Source organism: Panthera onca, chromosome A2 (assembly GCF_046562875.1).
Source record: "Panthera onca isolate mPanOnc1 chromosome A2, mPanOnc1 haplotype 2, whole genome shotgun sequence".
NCBI lineage: Eukaryota > Metazoa > Chordata > Mammalia > Carnivora > Felidae > Panthera > Panthera onca.
In genome coordinates, this window is record NC_138340.1 from 58,145,086 (window position 1) to 58,170,873 (window position 25,788).

Below are 25,788 nucleotides of genomic sequence, written 5' to 3' on the forward strand. Positions count from 1 at the left end.
CAAGGTCACCTGCCCCAGGTCACAGGGAGGCAGAGCTGACTCCAGCCCTCCGCCTTAACCCCAGTCTTCTACTGCCTGGAAGCCTCTGGCTTTTGCCTGTTTGTCTTTACGTTAGACGGTGATCCTGCAGGTTAGAGTTGTTATCACGGGGCTCCTGGGGGGCTTAGTCAGTCGAGCATCCGACTCTTGATTTCAGCTCAGGTCATGATCCCACGGTCATGAGCTCGAGCCCCGTGTCGGGCTCTGCGGTGACAGCACGGGGCTTGCTTGAGATCGTCTCTCTCTCCTTCTCCCTCTGCCCATCCCCTGCTTGCATGAGCACGCTCTCTCTCTTAAAAAATGTGTGTGTGTGTGTGTGTGTGTGTGTGTGTGTGTGTGTGTGTGTTTGCGTGTATACATATATGATCTCACGTCCTGGAGAAATGAATCTGCGCTTCTTTTAAGGCAATCCACTTCACTGTGCGCATTGCCCTTTGTTTTTTCAAAGTAGACTTTGGCCGAGTTTCAATAGAAGCTGAACTTGGGTTGCAGCATCGCTTTGTTTTTATCAAGCAACTGAAGAGCCCCACGTGGGAATTTCTGGAATCGGGTGGAGGACATGGCAGATTGAACTTCATGTTTTGGAAGAGGGGGAGAAAGGGTCTGTTATATGTTAAACCTGGGAATTTTTAGTTTGCAGGAAGTCGAGCTGAAGGGTAGTTTGATGCTTCGTCTCTAAGAAATCCACGGACCAGCTGTCCTTCATCTCTTTGGAGAGCTGGTTTGTGAATTTTCTCCTCTGAAACCGTATGTGGGGACAGGGGAATGTGCTGGCCTGTGCTGAAGACCTGTTACATGCCGGGCATGCTGTGCGATTTCACTGATTCCCCCAACAACTTTATGAGATGGGTACGTGTCTTCCAGTTTTACACTCAGGCAAGAAACCGGACATAACCATCCTCTTCCAATGTGTGTCTCATTCCCTTGCTTTGTTATTTTACCCTTTTATCACCTAGGTGTAAGACTCTAAAAAGATACATTGTTGGCTTTTCCTTGGGTTTTTTTTTTTTAATGTTTTTAGCTTTTATGTAAAATAGCTGAACTGCACACTTCCCCAGTCTTTCATGACTTGCTTTTTTCATTTTATATTTTGTTGCTAAGTTTTGACCATGGGGCTGCGTGTAAGCTTTAACTTACTGCTTTGACTGTAGAGTAGTCCCCTTTGCTACAAGATGTCCATCCTCTGGCTACAACCACAGGCTGCTGCACAGTCATATTCCTGTCTCCTGGGGCACGCACGTAGATTTCTCTTGGGTGTATTTATGCCTAGGGTAGAATTGTCGGGTTGTTAAGCATGAAATTTCCACCCTACAAGATGCCCAAATGTTTTCCAAAGTGATTGGACCGGTTTCTCCCTTTCCTGTAGCGTATATGAGCTGGTGCTTACATTAGACTCAGAAGTAGGGGTTTCAGGAGGGCCCTCTCCTTGCCCCTAACTGTGCCTGCTCCTCTCTGGTAGCTCATCCACAGCTCACACGCCCTCTGGGTTTTAGTAGCCGTGACTCCCATATCTGGCTCCTGCTGGTCCAGCCACAAGGTTCTCAAAGCCAGAGGCTCCACAGTGACCATCTGTCTTGTTGGTCTGAACCACACATCCTGCAAGGGCCCCGCCCACCTGGTGATGGCTGACCTCTTGTGGGGTGGCCAGGAATGCAGGGCCGATACCCTAATTGCAGTGGGAGCAAGGGTCCGTCCTCCTATCAGCCTGATGTCCCCAGGAACACCAAAGCCAGCTCTCTGGAGCCTAGGCTCTGAGTCAGCCCCACACCCCTCCCGTGGCTGCCTTGCCCACGGGAGGAAAACTCCCCAGGAACATCAGGAATGGTTGAAATCACCGGGCTGATGTGAATAAATGCAACAGCCTGCTAGATAGCTAATCGCCTTGGATCTCTCTGGGTGATGGGGAATTAGGCCAAGGCCAAGACCAGAGCTCTTTTCTTGTTAGTTTGTCTTTCCAGAGCTGGTTTTTCTGGCAGGCTGAGCAAATCCTGCGGGGCCACCTGTGTGGCCTGTGGGAAGGCAGCCACCTTGGAGGGTGGGGGGCACCTCCAGAGTGGCAGAGTTGAGAAACACGGAGAGCTCTCTGCTTGTGCAGAAACCCTCACACTGGGGATGGGAGCTGGGGCAGTCGAAGCTGTGGGCTCTGCCATAGACCCCCTCACCAGAGATGCCAGGGTGCTGCGTTCACACAGAAGGTGGCAAAGTTGGGAGCTGGGGCCCGTGACATCTCGTGGAAACCGTGTTATCATTCTAGACATGCCTCGGTGACATGCGCCTTTCAGAAGGCAGAGGGACTGATGCAGGAGAGCGTGGGTCTGATGCTGACACCTGTATCCACAGGCCCCCATTTTAAGTAACACCTGTATCTCTTCCCTTGATGGTAAAGGTACAGTGTGGCTTACCAGCTCTGCCACTCTGAGGCTTCACGAGGACTTCCTTCCCAGCTTCTGTGGGCCTCAGTCTCCCTGTCTGCAAGGAAAGCGGATGGTGCTGCCAGCCGGCCTCTGAGCCGAAGGCTGCCCTCCTCCATGTGGGTGGAGGTCAGGGCAACATATCTTTTATTGAGGAAAGTCTGTGGCTCACTGTGTCTTCAGTCCCCCTGACCCTGGGGGCGGCTCCACACCCCGACAACTCCCTCCCTCCACCCGGAGATGAATCTTTCCCTCCCAACTCCTGGCAGCCGGAGCCAAGGCGGCGTTGGGGTCCCTTATACCCAGGGGGACACAGATGTAGTCGGTGGACAAATCCTTGGACAGCATTTTTCATGATGGTCTTGTGGCAAAAGGGATCAAGTGAAGCCAATTTTTAAAGAAATGCACATGTCACTCTTCTTTGTGAAACTGTCCTCAGTGCCCCTCTCTGGGTAGATGCCGTACCTAGACTGTGGCCCCCGCCCCAAGGCAGCACACTTCCTTCCTCTCACCCAGGGTCCTTGTCCACTCTGTGCCCGGGGCGGGGGCGCACTCACCCTGCCCTTCCTGGACCCGGCTGTTCTTCCCGGGTGTCCTCGAGGACGGCCTGCACCAGACGGCATGTCCTCGAGGCAGCCCTGCACCAGGCAGGCTGCCGAACCTCCCAGAAATGTGCCTTCGTGTCTGTAAAGCTTGCAGGGGCACCTACAGAGTCTGCCCGTGGTAACACGTGTGAACACAGTTTGCTCATAGACACGAGGTGTTCGGCGAACGTCTGTTGCTGTTTTTCGTGGTTCAATTCAATTTAGATATCGGTCTCTGCCCAGCCTGGATGTTCCCACCGTGCCCCGCTCTCAAATATTTGTGAAGGCTCTCAAAGGATGCCTCCCAGCGCCCCTGTGTTTGCACGTGTGCAGGCGCTAAAGAGCTCAGCCGCTTGGGGAGTGTGAGCCACCCCGAGTGAGCCAATCAGCCACTCCCAGGACTGGCCTCAGGTGTGAGCAGCTCCGGGCACCAGCTCAGAGGGAAGGTGCCAGCTGTGTGTTTTCACAACGGGTCCTTTATCTATCAGGAAGGGCTTTTCTTTTCATGCCATCAGCTTCCGAACCTTCTGCTTCCTGCCCAGGTTTTGCATGGAGCCGTGATAGTCACAGCACTGGATTTGGAGACCGGACCCCACGCTGGAGTCCTTGGCGGCCTCTAATGTGCTGGCGGGCCGAGCATGAGGGTGCTAGAAAATGGGGAGATGGATCCCTCACTTGGAGAGTCGCAAGGATCAGATGGAATAAACTCTGGGGAAAGGGCTTTGTAAATTATGAACTGCCGTGCGAATGTCAGGTGCTGTTATTACCACTTTGTCAACACCTACACTCTCTTCCCTTCCTTAAGGCTGTGGGTTACCTTTTCTTCTATAACAAAATGACTACTGAGTAGAACTGGTCCCCTAAGAAAAGGGAAGTGGGGTGTTCATTTCTTTCTATTCTAACGTTAACAGGATGATCAGATTTCTGGATCCTTCTCACGGATTTTTTTTTTTTTTTTTTTGCACGTGGTAGGTAATAGCATGGAAAATAGAAGTATTTTGTATGAGACAAAGAGAGACTGGGATTATTTAATCATTCAACAAAGAATGACTGTTTACTTTTCATCAAAAACAGGGCTAGAGTTTTAAGGGTAACTAAGATTGGTTTTAATCAGGTGTGGTAAGTCACACAGACACAAAGGTGACTGTCATGAAGTAACAATTTATTATATTCAAGGGCACCTGGGTGGCTCAGTTGGCTAAGTGTCCACCTTCGGCTCAGGTCATGATCTTGTGGTTTGCAAATGTGAGCCCTGCATCGGGCTCTCTGCTGTCAGCATGGAGCCTGCTTCAGATCCTCTGTCCCCCTCTCTCTCTGCCCATTTCCCACATATTCTCTCTCTCTCTTTCGAAAATAAACAAAAAAAGAATTTATTATATTCATAGATCCCTAGAAACAGGAAACATGGCACCAGGCAGGGTCACCCAAAGAGGCACCAGGGTCATCAGGAGGCAGAGAGAGTGAGGGGAAAGTGGGGGCAGGAAACTTGACTGTGGTTTCTGGGGGAACAGGTGAGGCGGGAGAAGAGGCATAGAATCGACTGATTTGAATAATTTCAGCATGCTCTGGGGCTCAGGGCTGTCCCTAGTTATCTGGTACCTAGCCCTGGGGTGATTAGGGCAGGGGGTTAGTACCCTGGAGTGTAGGAGCCAAAGAAGAGGGGTCCTGGGGTGAGTGGGCTCTGGAAGGCTAGCTCACAGATGAGTTCTTTCCCATCTCTAGAAATTGGCTAGCCCTAGGAGGGACAGTCCCTCTAGGGCCAGCAGTAACCAGAGGCTTAAGTGTCAAAATACAGAATAAAAAACATAGTACGTAGGGAAACCAGGCAAACAAGACAAAAATATGTTGGATGAAGGTCTGTGGTGCAGGGTTCTTTAAAAAGTGAGGGGCACCTGGGTGACTCAGTCGGTTAAGCGACTGGCTTTGGCTCAGGTCATGACCTCGCGGTTCGTGGGTTCAAGCCCCGTGTCGGGCTCTGTGCTGACAGCCCGGAGCCTGAAGCCTGCTTCGGATTCTGTGTCCCCCTCTCTCTCTCTGCCCCTCCCCCACTTGTGCTCACTCGCTCTCTCTCACTCTCTCAAAAATAAATACATTTAAAAAAAGATACAAGGGAAAGAATTTGAATTGCCCATGCAGACTAGTGCTCAGTTGGCTCAGTCTACTCGGTGGGAAGGGAAATGAATCACATCAACTGTAAGTGGAGTCATGGGGTTAAATCTCTTTGATGAGTGGCCATTATGGAAATACTGCCTACAATTCATGTGAAAGGCATTAATCAAGCACCTACCTTCCATGGGGTCTGTGCACGGAGCCCTGGGGAATATGCAGATGAATAAAATAGGATCCCTGCTCACGAGGACAGCCTGGCAAATGTGGGGTCCATGCCTGCCGAATCTCCTCTTTCGTGTCTGTGGCAGACATCACTAATTACTCACAGCCCTCTTTTCTGCCCAGTCCAGCCAGACTCACCTTAGAATCCTCCAGAGCAGAGTGCAGTGGGGGGGTCAGCCACTAATCAGGGCTTTTGTCACCCTGGCTCCAGGGGCCCTCAGTCCGTGGTGGGGGGATGCCGGAGGAGAGAAAGGGGGGAAAGTCTCATCAACCCATGTTTGATGGAGACCGGAAGTGCTTTGGGAGTGTGGAAGGGGAAAAAATCACACCTGCATCCAGGGGATTGCAGCAGACATCATGGAAGTGATAGGATTTGAGTCTGGTCTTGAAGGACTTGGCTCCTGGGCTGGTGCAGGAGTGAGGGCACTGTGGCAGAAGGGCTGTTCCATGAGAGGCACGAGGCAGGAAGTGGATGTGCTTTGAGGAACAGTGGGCAGGTGGTTGGCAGTGTGGCTTGGAATGTGCTTTTTGTGGAGGCAGAGGGACGAGTGGGAGCCTTTAGCAGAGGCCCCGAATGCTGGCCTGGAATGTGCAGACTGAGTTCTGAAAAGTGGGGAAAGTCTGGCCACTTCAAGATCAGAACAGTGCCCAGAAGACAAGGCGGAACAGTGCCCAGCAGGTTGGAGCCGGGAGAGCTTGAGGAGGGGGTGGGCAGTGAAAGGCAACAAGGGTCTCACCGCCTGCGAGGGATGTTGTTGTGCAAACAAGAAGACTGGTTCAGGAGGCTGTGCATCTGGAAGTCTGGAAGGATTCAGGGACCAGCTGGATGTAGGGATAGAATGAAAGTCAAAGACCACAGCTCTGTTTTGGCCTGAATGATTCAGAAAGATAATGGGGCCGTGAACCACCATGTGGAACCCAGGAGGGGAGCCCGTTTGAGAAGCAGTGTAGGGGCCATGTGACCGTCAGGAATCTTTAGGACCAGGGGATGGCAAGACAGATCTGCAGCTCTGGAAAGAGCCTGGAGCCAGAGACTGTGTAGCCAGGAGACATCTTCATTAGGAGGAGAGCCAGAGCACAGGAGCCACAGACATGAGCAAGGGCAAACCTGGGGCGTGACCAGGGCCTCCTGCACCTAATATGTAGAAAGGATGGGCAGATACTCTCATGTTTAATAATAGGGGCTAACTCACAAATAAGCAGGCTGGCGGAACTGAACAGAAATCCAGAAATAGACTAGATTCAAGTGAAAAGGGAACTTTCATGTATGACAAGAATGAGCTCACCATGAGGTCATGAAGGACTTTTTCCTGAATTTTGTTAAGACAATTAAGACCCATCTGCATTTTGGAGCTTGATAGAGGGGAGCAGTTGTACAACATTGTGAGTATCGTTAATGCCACTGAACCGAACGCTTCAAAGTGATTAAGGTAAATTTCATGTTATGTACAACCACAAAAAAAGAAATGAAACCGTAAAGTCACAACATATGACTGAAATGAAACCGTAAAAGAACTTACAACATGTGACTGACCTCCCTTAGAACCCTGAGGTGGAGAAAACCTTTACAACCAAGAATCAAAACTCAGAAGCCATGAAAAGAAAGGATTGATCATTTGACTATTTAAAAATAAAACTCTTCTGGGGCACCTGGGTGGCTCAGGTTACGCGTCCGACTTCAGCTCAGGTCATGATCTCACAGTTGGGGAGTTCAAGCCCCACATGGGGCTCTGTGCTGACAGCTCAGAACCTGGAGCCTGCTTCAGATTCTGTGTCTCCCTCTTTCTCTCTGCCCCTCCCCCGTTCATGCTCTGTCTCTCTCAAAAATAAATAAACATTAAAAAAATTAAAAGATAATAAAACAAAAAAAATTAAACTTTCTGCACAGCCACACATAGCATAAACAAAATCAAAGTACGAATGAATAACTAGCATATAGAAAACTCTTAAGTACCAAGATGAAATGTAAGACCCTAACAGAAAAAATAAGCAAAGACATGAATTCTCAGTTCATCACAAAAGAAATACAACTTGTTCCTGAGGAGATGTTCTATCTACCCTTTTTCTCTTATCTTACTGGTAAAAATCCAGACTCGCTTTGTTGGCAAGGCTGAGAGAGACCAGCCTTCTCCCATCTCTGGCCGATCGAGGAAAGACAGCACGTCCCACGTGGAGGGAGATTTGGCAAAAACTACCAAAGTGACACACACACGTCCTTTTCAACCTGGCAACCCCGTGTCTAGACTTACACCCTGAAGGCGCGTCTTCCCCATCATGACATCCCCGGGTTATTCATTACAGTCAACTGTGTAATCAACAAGAGATTGGCTTTACACAAATAGTTTGCAATAAGAGACTGTCTGAAGAAACTTTCATTCACTCACAGAAGGAGTACCACATAGCAGGAAAACAGAATGGAGAAGAGTTCTGTGGCCTGGTTGTGGTGCGGAATAATCTCCAGAATATGCTAAAAGTGGGGGGGGGGGAGTTGTTGTAGAGTCACGTGTGGCATGCTACCTTTAATGTAGGAAAGGAGGGAAAATAAGAATAGAAAGATAGATAGATAGATAGATAGATAGATAGAAAGAAGGTGCCTAGGTCACTCAATCGGTTGAGCACCCGACTTTTGATCTCAGCTTAGGTCTTGATCTCAGGGTTGTGAGTTCAAGCCCCACCTTGGGCTCCAGGCTGGATGTGAACACTACTTAAAAAAAAAAAAAAAGATCAGGGCACCTGGGTGGCTCAGTCAGTTGAGCATCTGACTTCAGCTCAGGTCATGATCTCATGGTTTGTGAGTTCAAACCCCACCTCAGACTCGCTGCTCTCAGCACAGAGCCCGCTTCAGATCCTCTGTCCTCTCTCTGACCCTCCCCTGCTTGCGCACTCTCTCAAAAATATATAAAACATTTAAAAAACGTATCTTAAAAAAGAGAGACGAATTTCATATTTCTGCAAAAAAGAAACGCTTTGAGGAAAAACCAGAAAATGACTAGAGTGGTGAACCATAGGGAACAAGAGGGAAAGATCGAATAGATAGGCATAGAAGCAAGACATAGCTGGCTGAATCTTTTTATAAATTTCTAACTGTTGTAGCAGGTCAATGCGTACGTATTCGGAAAAGAAAATTAAATTGAAAAGCAAAACTTAGAGCTGGAATCAAATTTATTTTGAAATTAATGAATCTAATTGTGTATCAAATTAGAAGCACACAGAGAAAATAATTATGACACATTTGAATAACTTGAACTTGAAAAATAAGACTCTGGCCATATCATTACTGAACTATATTCTAAGGACCGCGGGGTGGGGTTGGGGGGTGGGGGAGGGGAACGGGGGATTGTTGTTTAATGGGTGTATCAGTCGGCTCGGCTGCCATGACAAAGCACCAGAATAAGCGGCTTAAACAGCAAACATTTATTCTCTCACAGCTCTGGAGGCCTGAAGCCCAAGACTGAGATGTGGGCAGGGCTGGTTTCTTCTGAGGCCTCTCTCCTTGGCTCGCACATGGCCGTCTTCTCCCCATGTTCTCACATGGTCTCTCCCCTGTGCACGTGCTCTTGATGTCCCCGTGTCCAATTCTCCTCTGCCTTCAAGGACACCGGTCAGATAGGGTTAAGACCCACCGTAATGGCCTCTTTTAATGAGATCCGCCCTTTGAAGGCCCTGCCTCCAAATACAGTCACATTGTGAGCTGCGGGGGTTTAGGAGTTCAACACCAGAATTTTGGAGGGACATAATTCAGCCCATAACCACGAGTGTGGGGTTTTGGTTTGGGACGTTCTGGAGCTGGACGGTGGTGATAGCAGCACGAGACTGTGAATGTAGTCAATACCAGTGAACCGTATGCTAAAAAAAAGTTAAGATGGTACATTTTGTGTTATGTATATTTTACACCATAAAAAAATAAAAATGAATATAAGAAGGGAGAAAAAATTCTCAGAGGGGCAAGAGAGTAGAGGGTGCCACTGAGCAGGTGACAGAGCTGGTGTGCAGCAACCCCGCGTGCCTGCCCCCGGCGGTGGGGCCAGGACACCAGGGCCAGGGATTCATGGCAGTAAGTCCTTACCCTTTCCATCTGTGAAATGGGTGCTGCTATCATTATTACCACGACAGGTGCCTTGCAGAGGTGGCAGGAAGGGTTTGGGCAGATACCCTGGCTGTGTGGCCCCTGTTCTTTTTTGTGATTTTCAAATACTTGCATCAGTGGCTTTCAGCCTGAATAAGGAAGCCGTGGCAGCAAGCAAGCTGTTTCTATAGCGACTGATGTCCTTCAGAGAGGGAAAACGTGGAGAGACCCTAAGAAAAGAACAAGGGGGAACGAACAGCCCAGAAACGTGGCAGATAATAAAACCCAGGAGGAATGCACTGTGACCTAGTTTTCCTGCGGTTTCGTCGAGATTTCTGGCAAGTGCACCTGACTATTTCATCCTAACGCATATCTGTCATGTTAGCGTCACTGAAAGCTGTAAAGTGAGGTGACAGGATGCAACACTTTACCTGGTGAAAGGCTAACACTGAAACACAACTGTGAGGATTAAGAAAGTGGGAAAACCCCAGAAAATTCCGAGCCCCATCAATCTTAGTCCCGGCCACTTGGTGGAAGATCGGGCCTGGTGAGACTTGGTGCACCTGTCCTTTTCTTTTTTCCTTGGAAACAAGGAAAGCGTCCTGGCCGCACGGGCTGGCTTTGTGCACTGGCTCATCACTTCCTGGTCATGTGATCTTGGGCAGGTTCCTTAACCATTGTGTGCTTCAACTTGCTAAGCTGTAAAATGGGGAGAGGATTCCCACGTCGGACAGCGGTTGCAAAGAAAGGATTCAAGGGGCGGGGGCAGGGGGTGACCCATTCAGGTCCTCGGTAAAGAGCGGCTGGTAACTCCTGTGGGGAAGTCACTGAGCTTGGGCTTTGTCAGCCTCCCGGTAACTGTGGTTCTCTCGTCTCCCTTTCCCTTCCAGTTGGCCATGGACAGAGCGAAGGGGAGAGGATGGTAGTGTCCGACTTCCACGTTTTCATCAGGGATGTGCTACAGCACGTGGATATCATGCAGAAAGACTACCCGGGGCTCCCTGTGTTCCTGCTGGGCCACTCCATGGTAAGGAGAGCACAGGAAGACCCGGCCCAGGTCAAGCTGGATCCCCAGCCTGGGGTGTGAGGTGTGATAACCCAGTGATGGAGAAGAGGCAGCCCCACCTCCCCACCCCGGGTGCTCTCTGCCTTGCCGGCACGTCTGCCTCTGCATGCCCTGTACTTGGAGTTCCCGGGAAATTTAGTGCTTAGGACGGACCAGGGCAGAATCCTGGAGACAGCCCCAGACAGAGCTGTCAGGGGCCCCTTCCTTCCCATCAGGGCCCAAGGCTCCAGGAGGCTGCCTGCCAGTCCTCACTGAGGACCTCTGGTGTGGGACCTCTCAGGAAACCAGTGTTTCTTCCGAGCTCTGTTGGCCCCTCAGTGCCATTTCACAGGGAGGCCCCCCAAGGGCCCTTCTCCCCACAGACCCACTTCTCAGAACGGGGCTGCCTCGTGGGTCAGTGAGAAGCACAGGTGAAGCTCCCTGACCCCGTGTTCCTGCCCCAGCTTGTACAGCACAGATGGGAACTAGGGACATAGTCTCCTCAGGGAGACAGTTCCTTAAAAGTCACCCAGAATCCTTTTAATCTTTCAAATGTGTAAAATCCTCTAAGAATCAACCAAGTGTCATCTTTAAATCCGTGGTCCTCAAATTGGTGGCCCCAAGGGCACAACCTGACACGTTGGCTGGCAGAGAACTCTGAACTGATCCAATTTGGATGTGGGGTAGAGCGGGGGACTTTTCACTCTGCGGCAGGGATGCTGCCCCTTCATCACAGCCCGTCTTGCTTCCGACGTTTGTTACCTACCTGGGTTCTATAAGCATTTGCAACTTCAGCTCTTGGTTCCAGTTACCCTCAACATCAGCAAACAACCAAGACCTCATGATTTCAGCACCATTCGTGTTCACTAAGTATTTTTCTTCGAACCTAATCTAAATTTCTGGGACCTTTACTGAACCAGGAAGAGAGGGAAAAAAAAAAAGTATCGTGATCTCTTCTTCTAATCAGATCACAAAAACACAGATCTCATATTAAGCCTGACGGAATGGCTGAATTGGGGGTCTGCCAGCTTTTGGCTTGAAACGAAGTAGGAATGTGTTATTTAACTTGCAGCCCACAAGCAGGAACCTTATTTATATCTCTCTGAAATGTTTGCTCTTGGAAAACCCAGAGAAAAAAACATGTGTAATAAAATAATTGCAGATCCAGTTTATCCAACATTCCATGGTGTCTATTCCAAGGTAGACCTCGTCAGGGCTCCGGGCCAGGACTTAGCTCAGGATGGTGCTCCTTAGAGACATGTGTGCTGGTGAAAGCAGCCTCCGTGCATTTTCCTTTGCAGGGAGGTGCCATCACCATCCTTACGGCCGCAGAGAGACCGGGCCTCTTCTCCGGCATGGTCCTCATTTCGCCTTTGGTTCTTGCCAGTCCTGAGTCTGCAACAACTTTCAAGGTAAATGGATTTCCAGTTCTGTGCCAGTCCTGCACTTCTGGGGACCCGGAGCGTCCACTGATTAGCTAGAGTCTGGGGAGAAGGGCTGAAGTCCGTTCTTGGATGTCACGCACTACGGGGTGAAGGTGGGGACACATATCAAACGCTGTTGCCACTGGGGTTCTGGATTTTCTAAAGTCAGGTGTGGTTTTTTTCCAAGAGACAAAATTTGAAAAATGAGTTCCTGTTTGCACATATTTTACTGGTGAGAGTTAAAAAGAGAAAAGGGGACACACGTGTTAGGAATCCAGCCAAATAACCTTTGTTAACAAGTCAAGTGCCAGGCTCAAGCTGATTTTCACTGAATATTTACCAACTTCAACCAAAAGTGCATGGTGAGTGGACTTGCAGGCAATTTGGAATTGTAACATAGAGGTGTATTCACTGTGGCTCTGCTCCAGCCCAGAGCATCTTTCCCTCTGACTCTAATGATTCATTGCTTTGTTTCATCCATCACTTTGTTTTTCTGGTCATACTGTTACACAGTGGTACACAGGTATATGTTCTTGGATTCTGGGGCTTTGACCTACTGTGACGAGGCAAGTGAGCTGACAAATACAGGTGACCCTTGAACAACGGGAATGAACTACGTGGGCCCACTTACACAGAGATGTTTTTTCGATAAACATAACACTGTACTGTTAATATATTTTACCTTCCTTACGACTTTCTTACCAACATTATTTCTCTAGCTTACTTTATTGTAAGGATATAGCATGTAATACATAGAACATACAAGATATGTGTTAATCAACTGTTTACGTTATTGGTGAGGCTTCCCGTCAACATTAGGCTATTAGTAGTTAAGTTTTGGGCAAGTCAAAGTTACACACAATTTTAAACTGGACGGGGGGTGCGGCGCCCCCAGCCCTCGAATTGTTCAAGGGTCAACTGTACCACCTAGAGGTAGAACAGGTGTTTTCTCTCCCTGAGAAAAGAGATGAAACCATTGTCTCAGCAGGACTGCTTGTTGGGAAGCTGGGGTGGGAATGTTATGGACCCACCTTTTGGGGGTTTAAGGAGAGCATAACTGAATGAGAGTGGAGAACCCAATCCTGTGGGTCCCAAGGAAAGGGTTGATCTCAGGTCAGCGCCCGGTGGGGCTGCTGCCTCCTGAGCCAGTTGTCGGACTCTCAAAGGGCTTGAAGGGAGGGGTGAGGGGTCACGAGGCCATGGGGGACTGGGCAGCCATCAGCCCACAGCTTAACCCTACTTTCCCTGGCCTCACAGTCAAATGACAGCAGGGCCATTTAAATAATCTCCTTAGCTCTGATGCCTGCAATATTCTCCTGAGGACCCAGGCCAGGGAGCACAGTACAGGGAATGAAACCTTATAAAAATGTTTTCAAAGTGTTGCCTCCAGCCCACAGCCAGAGATGGGTTGGGAGGTCCCGTGTACAGGCTTTTGGTTAGATACAGAAAAACATCACCAATATGAAATGGGGACAGGCTAAGCAAGAGAGAAACCTGAAACTATCTGATAGTTTAACCAGAGAACAATGATTTACTCAATTTGCTGAAGAATAGAATTTTACTCCATTGTAAGGAAATCGCCACCCACTTACTGAAGTCAACTATGGTGAGTAAATTTCAGTGCTGTGTGAGAGGACAGCAGTGGAGGCAGAAGCCACCCCGGCGTGGAAAGAAATAAAGGTAATTCACAGAACCACAGGGAACGAACGCACAGATGGGCTACTTCCCGGTCATTTCAACACGCAAGAGGAGGCATGACCTCCTGGACAGCTCCTGCCAGGATTGTAACTCGAGGCCAAATCACTCAAGGGTCCTTGTCCAAGTAGAATAAGCAAGATCAGGATCACAGAGGAGCTGCATCCACGTGGTGTAATCCAGGAAGATTTACTCAGTTCACTGAGTGTCAAACATGTGCTGTCCTGTGCTGTCCCAGGCGCTAGGGAGAGGTCGCGACCTTGTTCTGTGAACAGGGAACACTGAGGCTGGCGCAGGGTGAGTGACTCCCCAGGATCACACAGCTTGTGTGATTGATTTGAATCCGGGGTTGTCCATTCTCCATCTAGGATGTTTCCCCACGGAAGAAAATAGGCGTGTTCTGCCGTGGATGTTTTCCCTTAGAGACATGCTGGAGAGCGTGGGGCTTTCTGGATACAGTGCACAAGGGGGTCATGGTAGCAGGGCCCGGAGGTGGGCCACAAGGCTTCCTCTCGGAGTCACTGGAGGAGGTGGAACTTCTGGGCAAGGCCACCGCCGTGACCTCTCCGAGCCCTGTGCTAATAGATCACCTTGTCACGTCAGGAGCCAGCCATCCCTGGGGGGTGCTGGTCTCCTCTTATTAACCGAGACAAATTGGATTTCTTGTTGCCCCCAGACCTAAGGACACATCCTCCCCACCATGAAATCTGTTGCTGCCCCTGGGTCTTGGGCAATTTTGGCTGACGGATTCTGTGATTCATTTGCCTACCCACCCCCAGATGACTTGATTACCCCGCACACATCTAGTCTTGTCTGACAACCTTCCTGAAAGAGTTTAGGAGAATCTCTGTTTAAAATTTAAACATCGTTAGAATATCACATTCATATACTTCAAACTTTGAAAGATGAGGCTATGCAGCAAGCAGTCTCCCGGCCCAGGGGAGGCAGACAGCCCGAGTGTCCACCTCTGCCCACACACCCTCCATTCGTTCCTGTGTTTCACACAGATGAGAATACACCTCTCTGTGCTTTCTGTTGGCTTTGTTCTTTTGGTTTGCTTTTTTGTTTTTGTGGGTTTGGCTTTAATTTGGTTGTTTTACTTAGCGATACCTGTGTGGCTCCTTCCCCATCAGGTTTAAGGAGAAGAGCTCGGGATAGGTCCTGGGTTGGGTGAGGTCTGTGTGTTCTAACAAGTTCTCAGACACCACCCCCACCTGAGAAAACTGAGGCAGAGGAGCGGGCTTCCCAGGGCCAAGTCCTGGCCTCATGCCTCCTCTCCCAGAGCTCAGCCCGTGGACTGTTCCAAGGATTTATTTGATGGCACCAAACTCCTGCTGGAGAGATTCGCAAAAGCATCAAAGCAGGCAGCATGAGGCATCCGAGTCTTTGAGTATAGACAGGCATGTGGGAGATGACAGCCCCACCCCCTGGAATGTAAGAGCACTAGATCCCCCTGCCAGATACCCCCCCACACACACACCGGACCCTGCACACATCTGGGTCTTACCTCTGTGTTCCCTTTTCAACAAGCTGGGGTATATTTGGCCTGGAGAACAGACAAGGAGGACAGAGGCTTCTGGCCCCCAAACACTGTCTGTGTTTAGAATGTGGTTGCATAAGGGAAGTAACAGCGGGAGAAATTTGGACACAACATCCAGTGTATCAGAATGAGTCTCGGCTGCTTATGAGGCCATTTCATGGGGACGGGCTCCATATCCCAGACCCTGGGGGCATTAGGGCTGGAGTCGTTCCTGGGTATAGAGGTGAAACCCTTGACTGCCCAGCTAGTAGGGTGTGTGAGCTAGAGTTGGACGTCCTCACTTGGCCTTGCCCTGGGATAGCAGGCAGCAACGTGGGACAGATCACAGAGCCATTCCCTTCTCTGGGAGCGGGGGACACCCCAAATCCCCCTGGGCAGTGCCTAGGGTCAGGACAGGGGCTCAGCCTGCCAGGAGGGTAATCTTGTAAATGATCTTCTCTGCTTCTTGCCTGGACGCTGTCCCTTGGGGTCCAGGGTCAGGGATGCAAGAACCGGTCCAATGCTTCCAGATGCTTCTACTCCCTGTCAGCCAGGGCACCTGGCCAAGTAGAGAGAAGAGGGCCGCTATGAACCTTGCACACGGTGCATGATTCGTATTATCTCATTTCCTTTCCGTCACCACCCAGTAAGGAGAGAAAACCATTCCCAATGTACAGACAAGGAAACGAGGCCAATTGTCTTGCTCAAGGTCAGCTTGTGCCCCAGCTCAGGCCAGAGAGCAAAGCAGGATGCTCCCTTTACCCCGAAACATGCCTAAGGTCAGCTTCCCTTGACTTTAGCCCAGTTCTCATCTGTTTTTAGTCACTAGGCTCCAAAAGGCCCTTGGGGGAGTGGAGGGACTGGGGATGGAGGGAAAAAGGGCAGGAGCATGGGAAATTGCCACTCTTTCAAGCATATTTAAAGTTAGATCCAGGGACCAGGACTTAAACTGTGGTCATGAACTGGCCCATGAATCTGGCAGCTACGAGGCACCTTGGGGAGTTGTTACCTCTCTCCTGTAGGTGCCTGTGCCTGTCGTAGCTGGGGTTCAGACTTCTAAAATATTTTTTTAACGTTTATTTATTTTTGAGACAGAGAGAGACAGAGCATGAACAGGGGAGGGTCAGAGAGAGAGGGAAACACAGCATCTGAAACAGGCTCCAGGCTCTAAACTGTCAGCACAGAGCCTGCTGCGGGGCTCGAACTCACGGACCATGAGATCATGACCTGAGCCAAAGTTGGATGCTTAACCGACTGAGCCATGGGGTTCAGACGTCTAAACACTTGGCATTCAAGGAATGAGTCATCTCCCCCCCGCCCCACATCTCTGGGGAGCCCCTGCTATGTGTCAGGCATTGGGCATTCAGCAGTGAACAGGTACTCGATCCTCCCCAGCTTGGCCTGCAGAAAAGGCACGGGACACTTTCTAGTTTTGGCGGGTCTGACGGTGCACTCCCTCCACCAAGAAATTCTGGGCCGACCCTTGCATGGGTGTCACCCTCACAAAAGACCTGGAGTTTTGGCCCCTTTTGCACAGGTCAACTTGCTGGAGCCACTTCAGAAGATAGTGATTACAATTCCCTCCCTCATGTCAAGTCTTTCACGGGCAGAAGCTTAAAAATGATCTTAGGGAGCCATTAAATCCTTTTGGATCAATAAAGGCATTTGTGCAAATCACTACTATTTAAAGTGATGGGCACTGCACTTAATCCAGGAATGCCCCAAGGGCATGTCAAGGCCCGGTGACACACTCTGGTCCCTCACTCATCAGGAGATGGGCCTCACTTCTGGGAGAGTTGTCCTTTTTTGTGGGTGCACTAACTTGGGGTTCTGGCCGTGACCGTGATGCCTGTGGCAAAGCTGCCAGTCACATACTTTTCCCGAAGTCTTCATTCTGAACAGCATCAGTAAGTGCTCTCTCTTTAGTCAACCAGCAAGGATTTGCTGAGCTTCTCCTGGGGCCAGAAAGCAGTGGGGCAGTTAGAGTTGAGCCCTGTGGGAACCAGGTTTTGGGTAACCCCCACAGCGGCCCTTAGAACTTTGTTTCATTGTCCCCATTTGAGAAATGGAGAAGCTGAGGACCACAGACTTTCTTGGTGATTCAGAACCAGAGTTCGAATCCAAATTTGCCTGGCTTCCAGTCTCCTGTTTCCAGGGCTGGGGTCTGATAACTTTGTGCCCATTACCTGTAGGTCCCGCCACCCCCCCCCCCCCCCCAGTTATCCTCCAGTGATGAGACTTGGGGTCCCTGCTAAACCAGCACCACTGGGGGCTCTAAAGTGGCACAAACCCGATTTCACCTGCGAGGGTCATTTTGTGGTGGGGAGCGGGGGGGGTCTCACGTCAAGGAAGGTCGTCTGCAGTTGCCCCTCCCCTGAGCTGGATCCGAGGCTCTCTCCACACTCCCGCAGGGTTATCCGAAGAGCGTGGTTGAAATGGCAACGAGAGTGGTATTCTCTTCGATTTCAACTTCCTTTTGGGTGAGCCGCACCCCTCCCCGGCACCTCTGTCGGCTTCCTTTGCCTACCCTTGGAAGCAGGTGTGGGGCTCTCCCGGCTGATGGTGGAGGCTTAGGGAGCTCATGGTGGGAAGCAGCAGCAGCCTGGACAAAATTGATCCTCAGGGAGTGGGGTCTCTCAGGCTCTTTCCACCCCGACTGTCCTTACTCCGTGACCCTCCCTTACCTCATATGCCCTGCTCAGCCCTCCTGGCTTCCTGCGTCACCACAGTCAACCCACTGCCCCTGCTTATTAGTTCTTTCTGCCCCACCTCACACTTTCCTCCCCCCATTAGCCATTAGGCTAATGAAATAAACAACCCCTAAAAGAACAGCAGGGAAAGGGCATACCTTTTGCAACTGCTCAAAGCATCCTGCCCCTGCATCCTTCTCGGATGCCGGAGGGCAGGGGTGGGGGGAGGAAGAGGCTAAAGCACCTGATTCTTTTGGTTTTTGTGTTTTTTTTAAGCCATAGTATCGTCATCAAAAGATTTGCCTCTACCCAGTTTCGTCTTGTTAGAAATGTGGTTTGGAAGTTACCACACAGCTTTAGAAAAAGAGCTGAGGGTCAGGGCCATCCACACGTCTCTGTCTTTCATCATAGCTCCTTCAAAAGGGCAGCGTACCCTTCAGAGATGTCTGTGTGGCACCCCCAACCCTGTCCTAACTGGAAGAAGACAAGAACACTTTCTCGACTCTGGCTGCATGCTGAAATCACCCAGGGAACTTAAAACACACACACACACACACACACACACACACACACACAATTATTGACGCCAGGGCCCCACCTCAGACTAATTCAATCAGAATCTCTCATGGTGGGGCCTGGGAAGAGGCATTCATGGTGCTTCCCTGAGACACAGCAGCTGCCAGCTTCCCAACCACAGGGCACACAAGAACACCCTGGGGTCCGGTAAAAATGCAGACCTTGATCCGACAGGCCAGAGTCCCCAGGAGCTGTTGGTGCTGCTGGTCTGAGGACCACGCGTAGAGCAGGGAGGCCATGGAAAATCAGGAAGGGATAGGGCCGGATGGGGGCATCGCGCCCGCTACCAGTACGCTAATGGGACGGAAGGAACAGAGGGTTCAATCAAAGGTGCTACCTTCCTGGGAAAGCACGGTGCCACAAGTCACTTCAAGGGAATCCCTGAAGTCAAGTCTCCCTCCCTGAGCCTGCCCTTTGAATAGTGTGTCTGGCCCAGGCCTCTCCGCGGACTCTCTCTGGTGTTAACTCATACCTAGGGCTTAGCACTCTCCACACACCAAGCCCCTGCAGGGCTGAACAGAGAAAGGGTGGCAATATCTGTACCCTGCGGCCTTGGAGGTGTCTGCCCCCTCATCTGCGTCTGTGACCGAATCCCCAGTCCTCTTTGCTCCAGTACCAGTGTCTTCCATGGCACTCTACCCCTGGAGCTTTGTTGTCATGAGCTGGTCCTTTTAGGCACATTGGTCCATCCTGAGCCCACCAGCTCCAGCGCCCTCAGAGCGGCAAGAGGGGCCACTGCCCTGGGAGTCCTGGTGGAGGGAAGCATACGGCTAGACAGTCCAGTGGCCCAGCCTCCTCCAGTCCTGAGCCACGATATCATCATCCTGGCCGTGTCTCCCCGGCTCGTTCTTTGGGGGATCACGCCTTGGGCAGCTACAGGAGGAGGCGGTCTCCCCAGCATTTGGCTTATGGTACTCTGATGGGGGAGGAGCAGCGGCCAGCTGATCTGCCCTTAACTCTTTAGTTTCCTCCAGAGACCAAACCTTGGCATTGTCCATTTTGTGCAAAGCAAATACTTCCCCAGAAATGGCCTTCCTCTTTTTTGTTTTCTTTTTTTTCCCTACAACTCTGTTTTCCTAAAAGCTCTCTTTCGCTGCAGAAAGCCCTGTTAGGAGAAAGACAAGTGCTCGCTCGGAGAGAGGAGATAGAGTCCTTCCTGGCCCTCTTGTCCTCAGCCTTGTGAACCCAAAGCAAGGATGCTTCGAACCAGAGCCCTGCCTTTTCTGACCCTTGTCAAGCCTAAACTGTCAGCATCTTGTGCTGGAAATAAGGATCTTGGCATTTTGGAGTATAAATGTTTTGGTTTAAGAGGCACCAGTGGATGGGGCACCTGGTGGCTCAGCCGGTTGAGTGTCTGACTCTTGATTTCGGCTCGAGTCGTGGTCTCGTGGTTGTGAGATCGAGCCCAGCATTGGGCTCCACGCTGGCAGCACAGAGCCTGCTTGGGACTCTCTCTCTCTCTCTCTCTCTCTCTCTCTCTCTGCTCCTCCCCCACCCCCCCCTCTCAAAATAAATAAACTTAAAAAAAAAAAAAAAGCACCAGTGGCAGGAGCACAGATTCAAAGATAAAGGTAAGTCTGTGTCTTCACCAATGGCTGGCATCTGTGTGCCCAGGTCCATGCAGAATCAGGTGACGGGCCACAAAGCATAAATTGTTGGCAAATGAGGAAGCTGGTGGTGGGCTTAGGAGCATTGGAATGTGTGTTGTGCAGTCTCTGTCCTTCACTTCTGTTGCAGGGTGGGTGCCAAGGTGCTGTGCCCCTGGCCCTTTTCCTGGCCACTGGCCATCTCCTCTGGGAACGGGTAGGAAACCGAATGGCAGAAAATCAGCGGTGTCTTTGAGAAGGCTGGGCCAGACCAGACAGGCACCCAGGCCAGACGTGTCTGGCCACTCCCAGGTGTGGCAGGGTCACACAGGGTCAACTGTCAGCCGTCCTGTCCATTCAGGGAGCTGCGTCCAGAGTCGCTGAGGACAGCAAAACATCTAGACGCCAGTTCTGCAAACTCTGGGAGGCACATTAAGTTCCGCCCTAATAATGTGGCCTTTGGGCCACTACTGCTGGAGGAAATAAGTCCTGGCAAGTCCACCCTTCCAAAGCACCAGGAGCCCAGTGAACACAGCCCATCACCTCCCTGCCTGTGGCAGTCACCCCTTATCTGCTGTGGTTTCTGTGCATTGAAACATGTGTTTAACCTTTGAAAGCACAGATCCCAGCTCCTGAATTTAGATTCCCTGGGGGACCTCCAGTTCCTGGAGCTCATAGACATTGGGTCCGTGTTTAGAAACACCCAAACTCTCTCCTTCCTCAGAGCCCCCAGAGCTCTGGCCAAGCCCTCCTGGTCCTGTGCGTGTCCATGGAGCTGACCCACAGCCCCACCTATCTCTTGACCCTACCCAACGGGTCATGTCCATTCCATGAGGCTGCAGACTGTGTGGCTGAGCACTTACCCAGGGCTCCCAGTTGGATTTCCTTGTATCGCTACACTAGACTGTCACAAGTTGGCTCAGGGCTTGGCGTAGTGCCTGGCATGTGGATGGCGGTGAGTTGACATGCATGGGGTTTGCTGGCCTGGACACCAGGCGTGGGGTGCAGGAAGCCAGGCTGGTCTTGGAGGCAGCGAGTTGCCATCCTTGACTGAAACGCAGAGAGCTGACCGTGTGGATTTCACAGTAGTGTCACACAGAGTCCTTAGGACCAGAGCCCTTTTTGCTTCTGTGCCTGATCCCTGGCCGTCTGACAGACCGTGTGAGGTTATATCCTGCTCGTACAGCCTGAGGACATAGGATGTTTTAATCCTTTTTTTTTAAGGTTTTATTTATTTTGAGATAGGGAGCGTGAGTAGGGGAGGGGCAGAGAGAGAAGGGGGAGAGAGAATCCCAAGGAGGCTCCACGCGGTCAGCGCAGAGCCCGATGAGGGGCTCGATCTCAGGAGCTGTGAGATCATGACCTGAGCGGGAGTCGGATGCTCAACCGACGGAGCCACCCAGGCGCCCCCATAGGACGTTTTGTAGTTCTGAGTGTTAAGGGGGTTGAGGAGCACAGCCCCCGTGTCGGCACAGGGAGTCTCAGTGGCCGCTGTTTGGGGTCATGCACAGGCAAGGTTAGACCACCAGTTACATTTGTACAGACAGAGATAGAATAATGAAGGGCAGGGACATGAAAGGAAAGAGTGGTCTGGCTCAGGCCCTCACCCCCATCCCAGCTGACCGCGTGGTGTGGGGCTTAGCCTGTTTCCTTATCTGTTAAATGAGGATGAACCTTGACCTCATGGCGTCTGTCAGGATTGAAAGACCGAGCGCCTAGAGCTGTGTGCCACACACCAAAGATTGCCACTCGGCAGATGTTAGCACCCTTGCCCTCATCGAGGGCACAAAGGGCCATCGCTCCTTAGCTCCGTGATGTGTGCCTTCGACACAGACCGAGAATTCACCACTCGCCACCTTCCCTGCCGTCCTGATTTCAGCGTTTCACAGCTCGCTTGTGGGATCGCACCTTTCACCCCTGAGTGTCTGTGCACCACGCAGAAATGAGAACGGCCCCCCTCTCTCTGCAGGCAGACATGTGACATCAGGCTCACACTGTTCCTGGGTAAACACCAGATCCTGCAGGAGAGATGGGGTGGGGAGGGAGGATTGTACCCGCATCAGGGTCAAGTTCAGGGAGCATGGATTAAGCACCTACTGAGTGCCTGGTGCTTCTGCACACAGTGGTCCTCTGGGGGGAGCACCATTAGCAGCTAAGGAAACAGAGGGTCTGTGATGTTCAGATCTCGTGCCTGAGTGCACAAGACAGCACAGCCAGGGATCAGATCAGGTCTCTTTCCCTCTGCCATGCTTCTCCTAATCAGGCTGGTTAGCCATTTCTGTTTCCCTCCAGGAGAAACCAAGGCAGTCAACAGATTCTTTTTGATCAGAGCAGTTTCCTCCAGGGCCTTCTGAGCTATCCTGCCTCACAGGTGATCTGGGTGATTCTGCTCCTGCTTTGTATTTTTAGGATCCCCAGAGAAGGGACTCATGCAGAAGAACTCAGCTAGGCAGCTCCTGCAAAGAATTCAAAATTACAACGGGTGGATGACTGTGGGGAGGGTGACCGCACAGGATCCGGAGCAGGCAAAAATTAGACACGGCGTTCCTACCGTCAGCCATGGTGGCCTGCCTCCCGCCCTGCTCACCCACGGCGGATCCGAGCCAGACTAACTAGAGGCTGGCTGAATCAGAGCAGGGGCAGTCCTAGGGTGTTGAGCCTTGGGAAGCGAACCTGGCTGATGTTCAGCTTGGGCGTCACTTTCCTTAATTTATCGTAAACTGTCCCGTGGGCAGAGCTGGGCACGGATCCCGCCGAGCTCACACCCTTGTTTTCCTTTCCCGCCAGGTCTTTGCTGCGAAAGTTCTCAACCTTGTCCTGCCAAACATGTCCCTGGGCCCAATCGACTCCAGCATGCTCTCTCGGAATAAGACGGAGGTGAGAGTGTTTCTGAAAACCTGGAGGGAGCCGAGGCTGGGGAGGGACTGAAGGCAGCAGCCCCCGGTTGGAAAAGCTGCGGGCTAGATCTGTCCGTGGCTTTCTGCCACCCTGTCACTGAGGCCCTTCATGAAATGATGGGGATATAGAGATGCGTGAGGTGCCATGTGGCATCAGGACTGGGTGGGAAAGGACAGGTGCTTGGGATATCTGAGCTATGCCCTGAACATAAGGAGCAAACCGGAAGAAGTTGCATGAATCAGCCAGGGCTCTTATGGCTGCAAGTGACAGAAACCCAAAGCAAAGTGATTCAAGCAAAAAGAAGGATTTATTGATGAATGGAACTAAAGGCTTTCAGGCATGGCTGGATCCAGGGGCTCAGAAGTCTTGTTCACCGTCTGTGGCTCCCCAGCTCTCATATCCCCTAGTTTGGCTTCATTCCCAGGCAAACTTTCCCCAAGTGGAAGCAGAGGGGGCCACCAGCAGCTTTCCTAAGCAACTGCAGCAGAAAGATAGACTGTTGTAAAGCCAACAAACCTGTCAGGGCTGATTGTTATTGGCTGACTGTCCAGCAAAAGGGGTGGTGTCAACCCCACCCGACTTCACGGACTCCGCATAGAGAAGGGCAATTTCTGGGGGGCCAATTGGGATGATGGTAGTAGATTGGATTCAGGCCAGGCCAAAAGTCATACGTCCGTGTGTTGGGAGGTGGGAGCTGGTGCAGGAGCTGAAGGGGGTTCAAGAGGAAGAGGGTTCCTGGTAGAGGTCACCGTGCCAGTGAAGTCCTCATTTGAAGGGAGGACAGCCCATTTACTGTGGTTCAGCCACAACACAGAGGGCAGCAGGTGAGCGGCAAGGGGTAAACTGAGGTCAGATCATAAGGCACGTCATGAACCCCTTCTCATGGGGACCAACGCCCTGCCCGAAACACGTCACAGCCCCCCCAAGCAGAGCTGTGCTACTATTTTTAAAAGCAAAACCCGCCGAAAGAAGCCCAGGAAGAAAAGATAAGGTGGCCTTGAGAGACAGGGGCTGGGGGTTATGCCATCTGGTTGATGTCACCACCTCTGGGACCAGGCACCGAGGTCAGCAGGGACAAAAGGTCAAGGTCAACTCACGTGCCTGAGATACCGGGCCAGAGTGTGGTCCAAAACCCCAGAGATTTGGGTTGGTCTATTAAGGTTCAGCGAGCTGGCTCACTTCCCAGGTAGCTAAAGCCCAGCACCTTGCACCCTGCTTTTGACTGGGCCCTTGTGTTGTGTGCCAGGCTGGTGCTATGTGCCCTTCCAGCCACACGGCAGCCCCATGTTGCAGATGAGCAGACTGAGACTGGGCAGGTCCAGAGGACTTGCCTGGGCCCACCCACTGGAGGGGCTGGCCTGAGAGCTTAGGTGGGTGTGGTCCCCAACCTGCTCTGTCAGTGGGGGCAAGGACCCCTGTGGCTTATAGCCCGTGGACAGCAGGCAACCCTGGGCATCTGAAAGATACTGGAATTATCTTCAGGATTAAGCAAATCATTTTACCACTCTTCTGCCTAGTTTCCCCTCTTGCCTTAGGAATTTGAAATCATGGGATCATTGGCTCCCCGAGGACCCTGGAAAATAGAGCAGGGTGCTGTGGTATTCCAGTGGCTGTCCCTGAGACCTGAGCACCCAGACTCTAGTGTCATTATTAAATGTGACCTGCTGGCCCTCTCAGCCACTCAGAGGGTATGACTAACTGGGAACACTCCGTAATGTGTGGGAGGGAGAACTCTTGATCAAGAGTCTGGCTCCCAGGCCTCTGAGGGCCACCTGTTTATGAATGACACCAGTGAGAGACCCTAGGTGGCAGGGATGGGGAGGTACCTGTAAGATGTCATGGGGGTCCCATCCACCCAAGTTATCCACATTCCTTTGAAATTTTTAGTCTAATTTTTAAAATGCACAATGCCCCCCAAAGCCACATTTTGGGGCCAGATTTGACCCACCAGGATCAAAGAGTATTTGAGTAAAGAAAAGAAAATTTAGGGGCGCCTGGGTGGCTCCATTGGTTGGGCGTCCGACTTCGGCCCAGGTCATGATCCCACAGTTTGTGGGTTTAAGCCCTGCGTCGGGCTCTGTGCTGACAGCTCAGAGCCTGGAGCCTGCTTTGAATTCTGTGTCTCCCTCTCTTTCTGCCCCTTCCCTACTTACACTCTATCTCTCTCTGTCTCTCAAAAATAAATAAACATTGAAAAAAAAGTAAAAAAAAAAAAAGAAAAAATTTCAAAAGGCCAATCTATACAGTCAAAAGGCACCACTTTGGGACCCAGAAACACCAAAGTCAAACTCATGCTGCTTGGTTTAATCCTGATGTGCATGGGTGAGATCGACATTAACTCCATTTCACAGATAAGGAAACTGAGGCTCAGGGGTTACGAAGGGGTCTAATTTGTCCAAAGTGGCCCACCTCACCAGGGCCAGAGCTGAACCCATCTGATTCAGAAGCCCATGCCTGGCTGCTTCCTTCCAGCTACTATTTACAGTCACTAAGTTCTTTTTCCTGTTTTACAGTCACTGGTGCCCACAACCCGTGTGCAGGATTCACTTTGTGAGGGGATCCGAGGGGGCAGGGGCTCCTCCACCAGCAGGCATCCCGAATAATGGCTCTGGCTTGAATGTGCATTCTCTAGCAAAACCAATTATCTTTGCCTCTGCTGTGCTAGTACAACGAGAGACAGAGAGAAAGAGAGAGAGAGGGGACGTCCCCTTTGACATCTTTGAGATGAAACATCCAGGTGCAAATCCAAATTGTTTATCTTACCACCTGAAGGTACTTGGGCAAAAAAAGGAAGGAAAAAAAAAAAAAAGATAACGAAGTGATTCCGAACCCTCTTTGTTTAAAAGTGGTAAATTTCGGAGCTTCTATCTCATTTTTGAAATAGTGGAAAATTCCATTGAAGGCCTTACAAAAGCCGGGAGTCG

General features: G+C 51.0%; 1 protein-coding gene across 3 annotated transcripts in view; it reads left to right on the forward strand.

The window, feature by feature from the left end:
• Positions 1-25,788, forward strand: part of MGLL (monoglyceride lipase) — a 161,938-nt gene that overhangs the window by 117,690 nt on the left and 18,460 nt on the right. For all 3 annotated transcript variants that reach the window (XM_078442681.2, XM_078442680.2, XM_060631938.3), the window contains 3 exons: positions 10,322-10,458; positions 11,778-11,888; positions 22,754-22,843. In XM_078442681.2, coding sequence (XP_078298807.1) covers positions 10,322-10,458; positions 11,778-11,888; positions 22,754-22,843 — 338 coding nt within the window. The remainder of the gene's footprint in view (positions 1-10,321; positions 10,459-11,777; positions 11,889-22,753; positions 22,844-25,788) is intronic.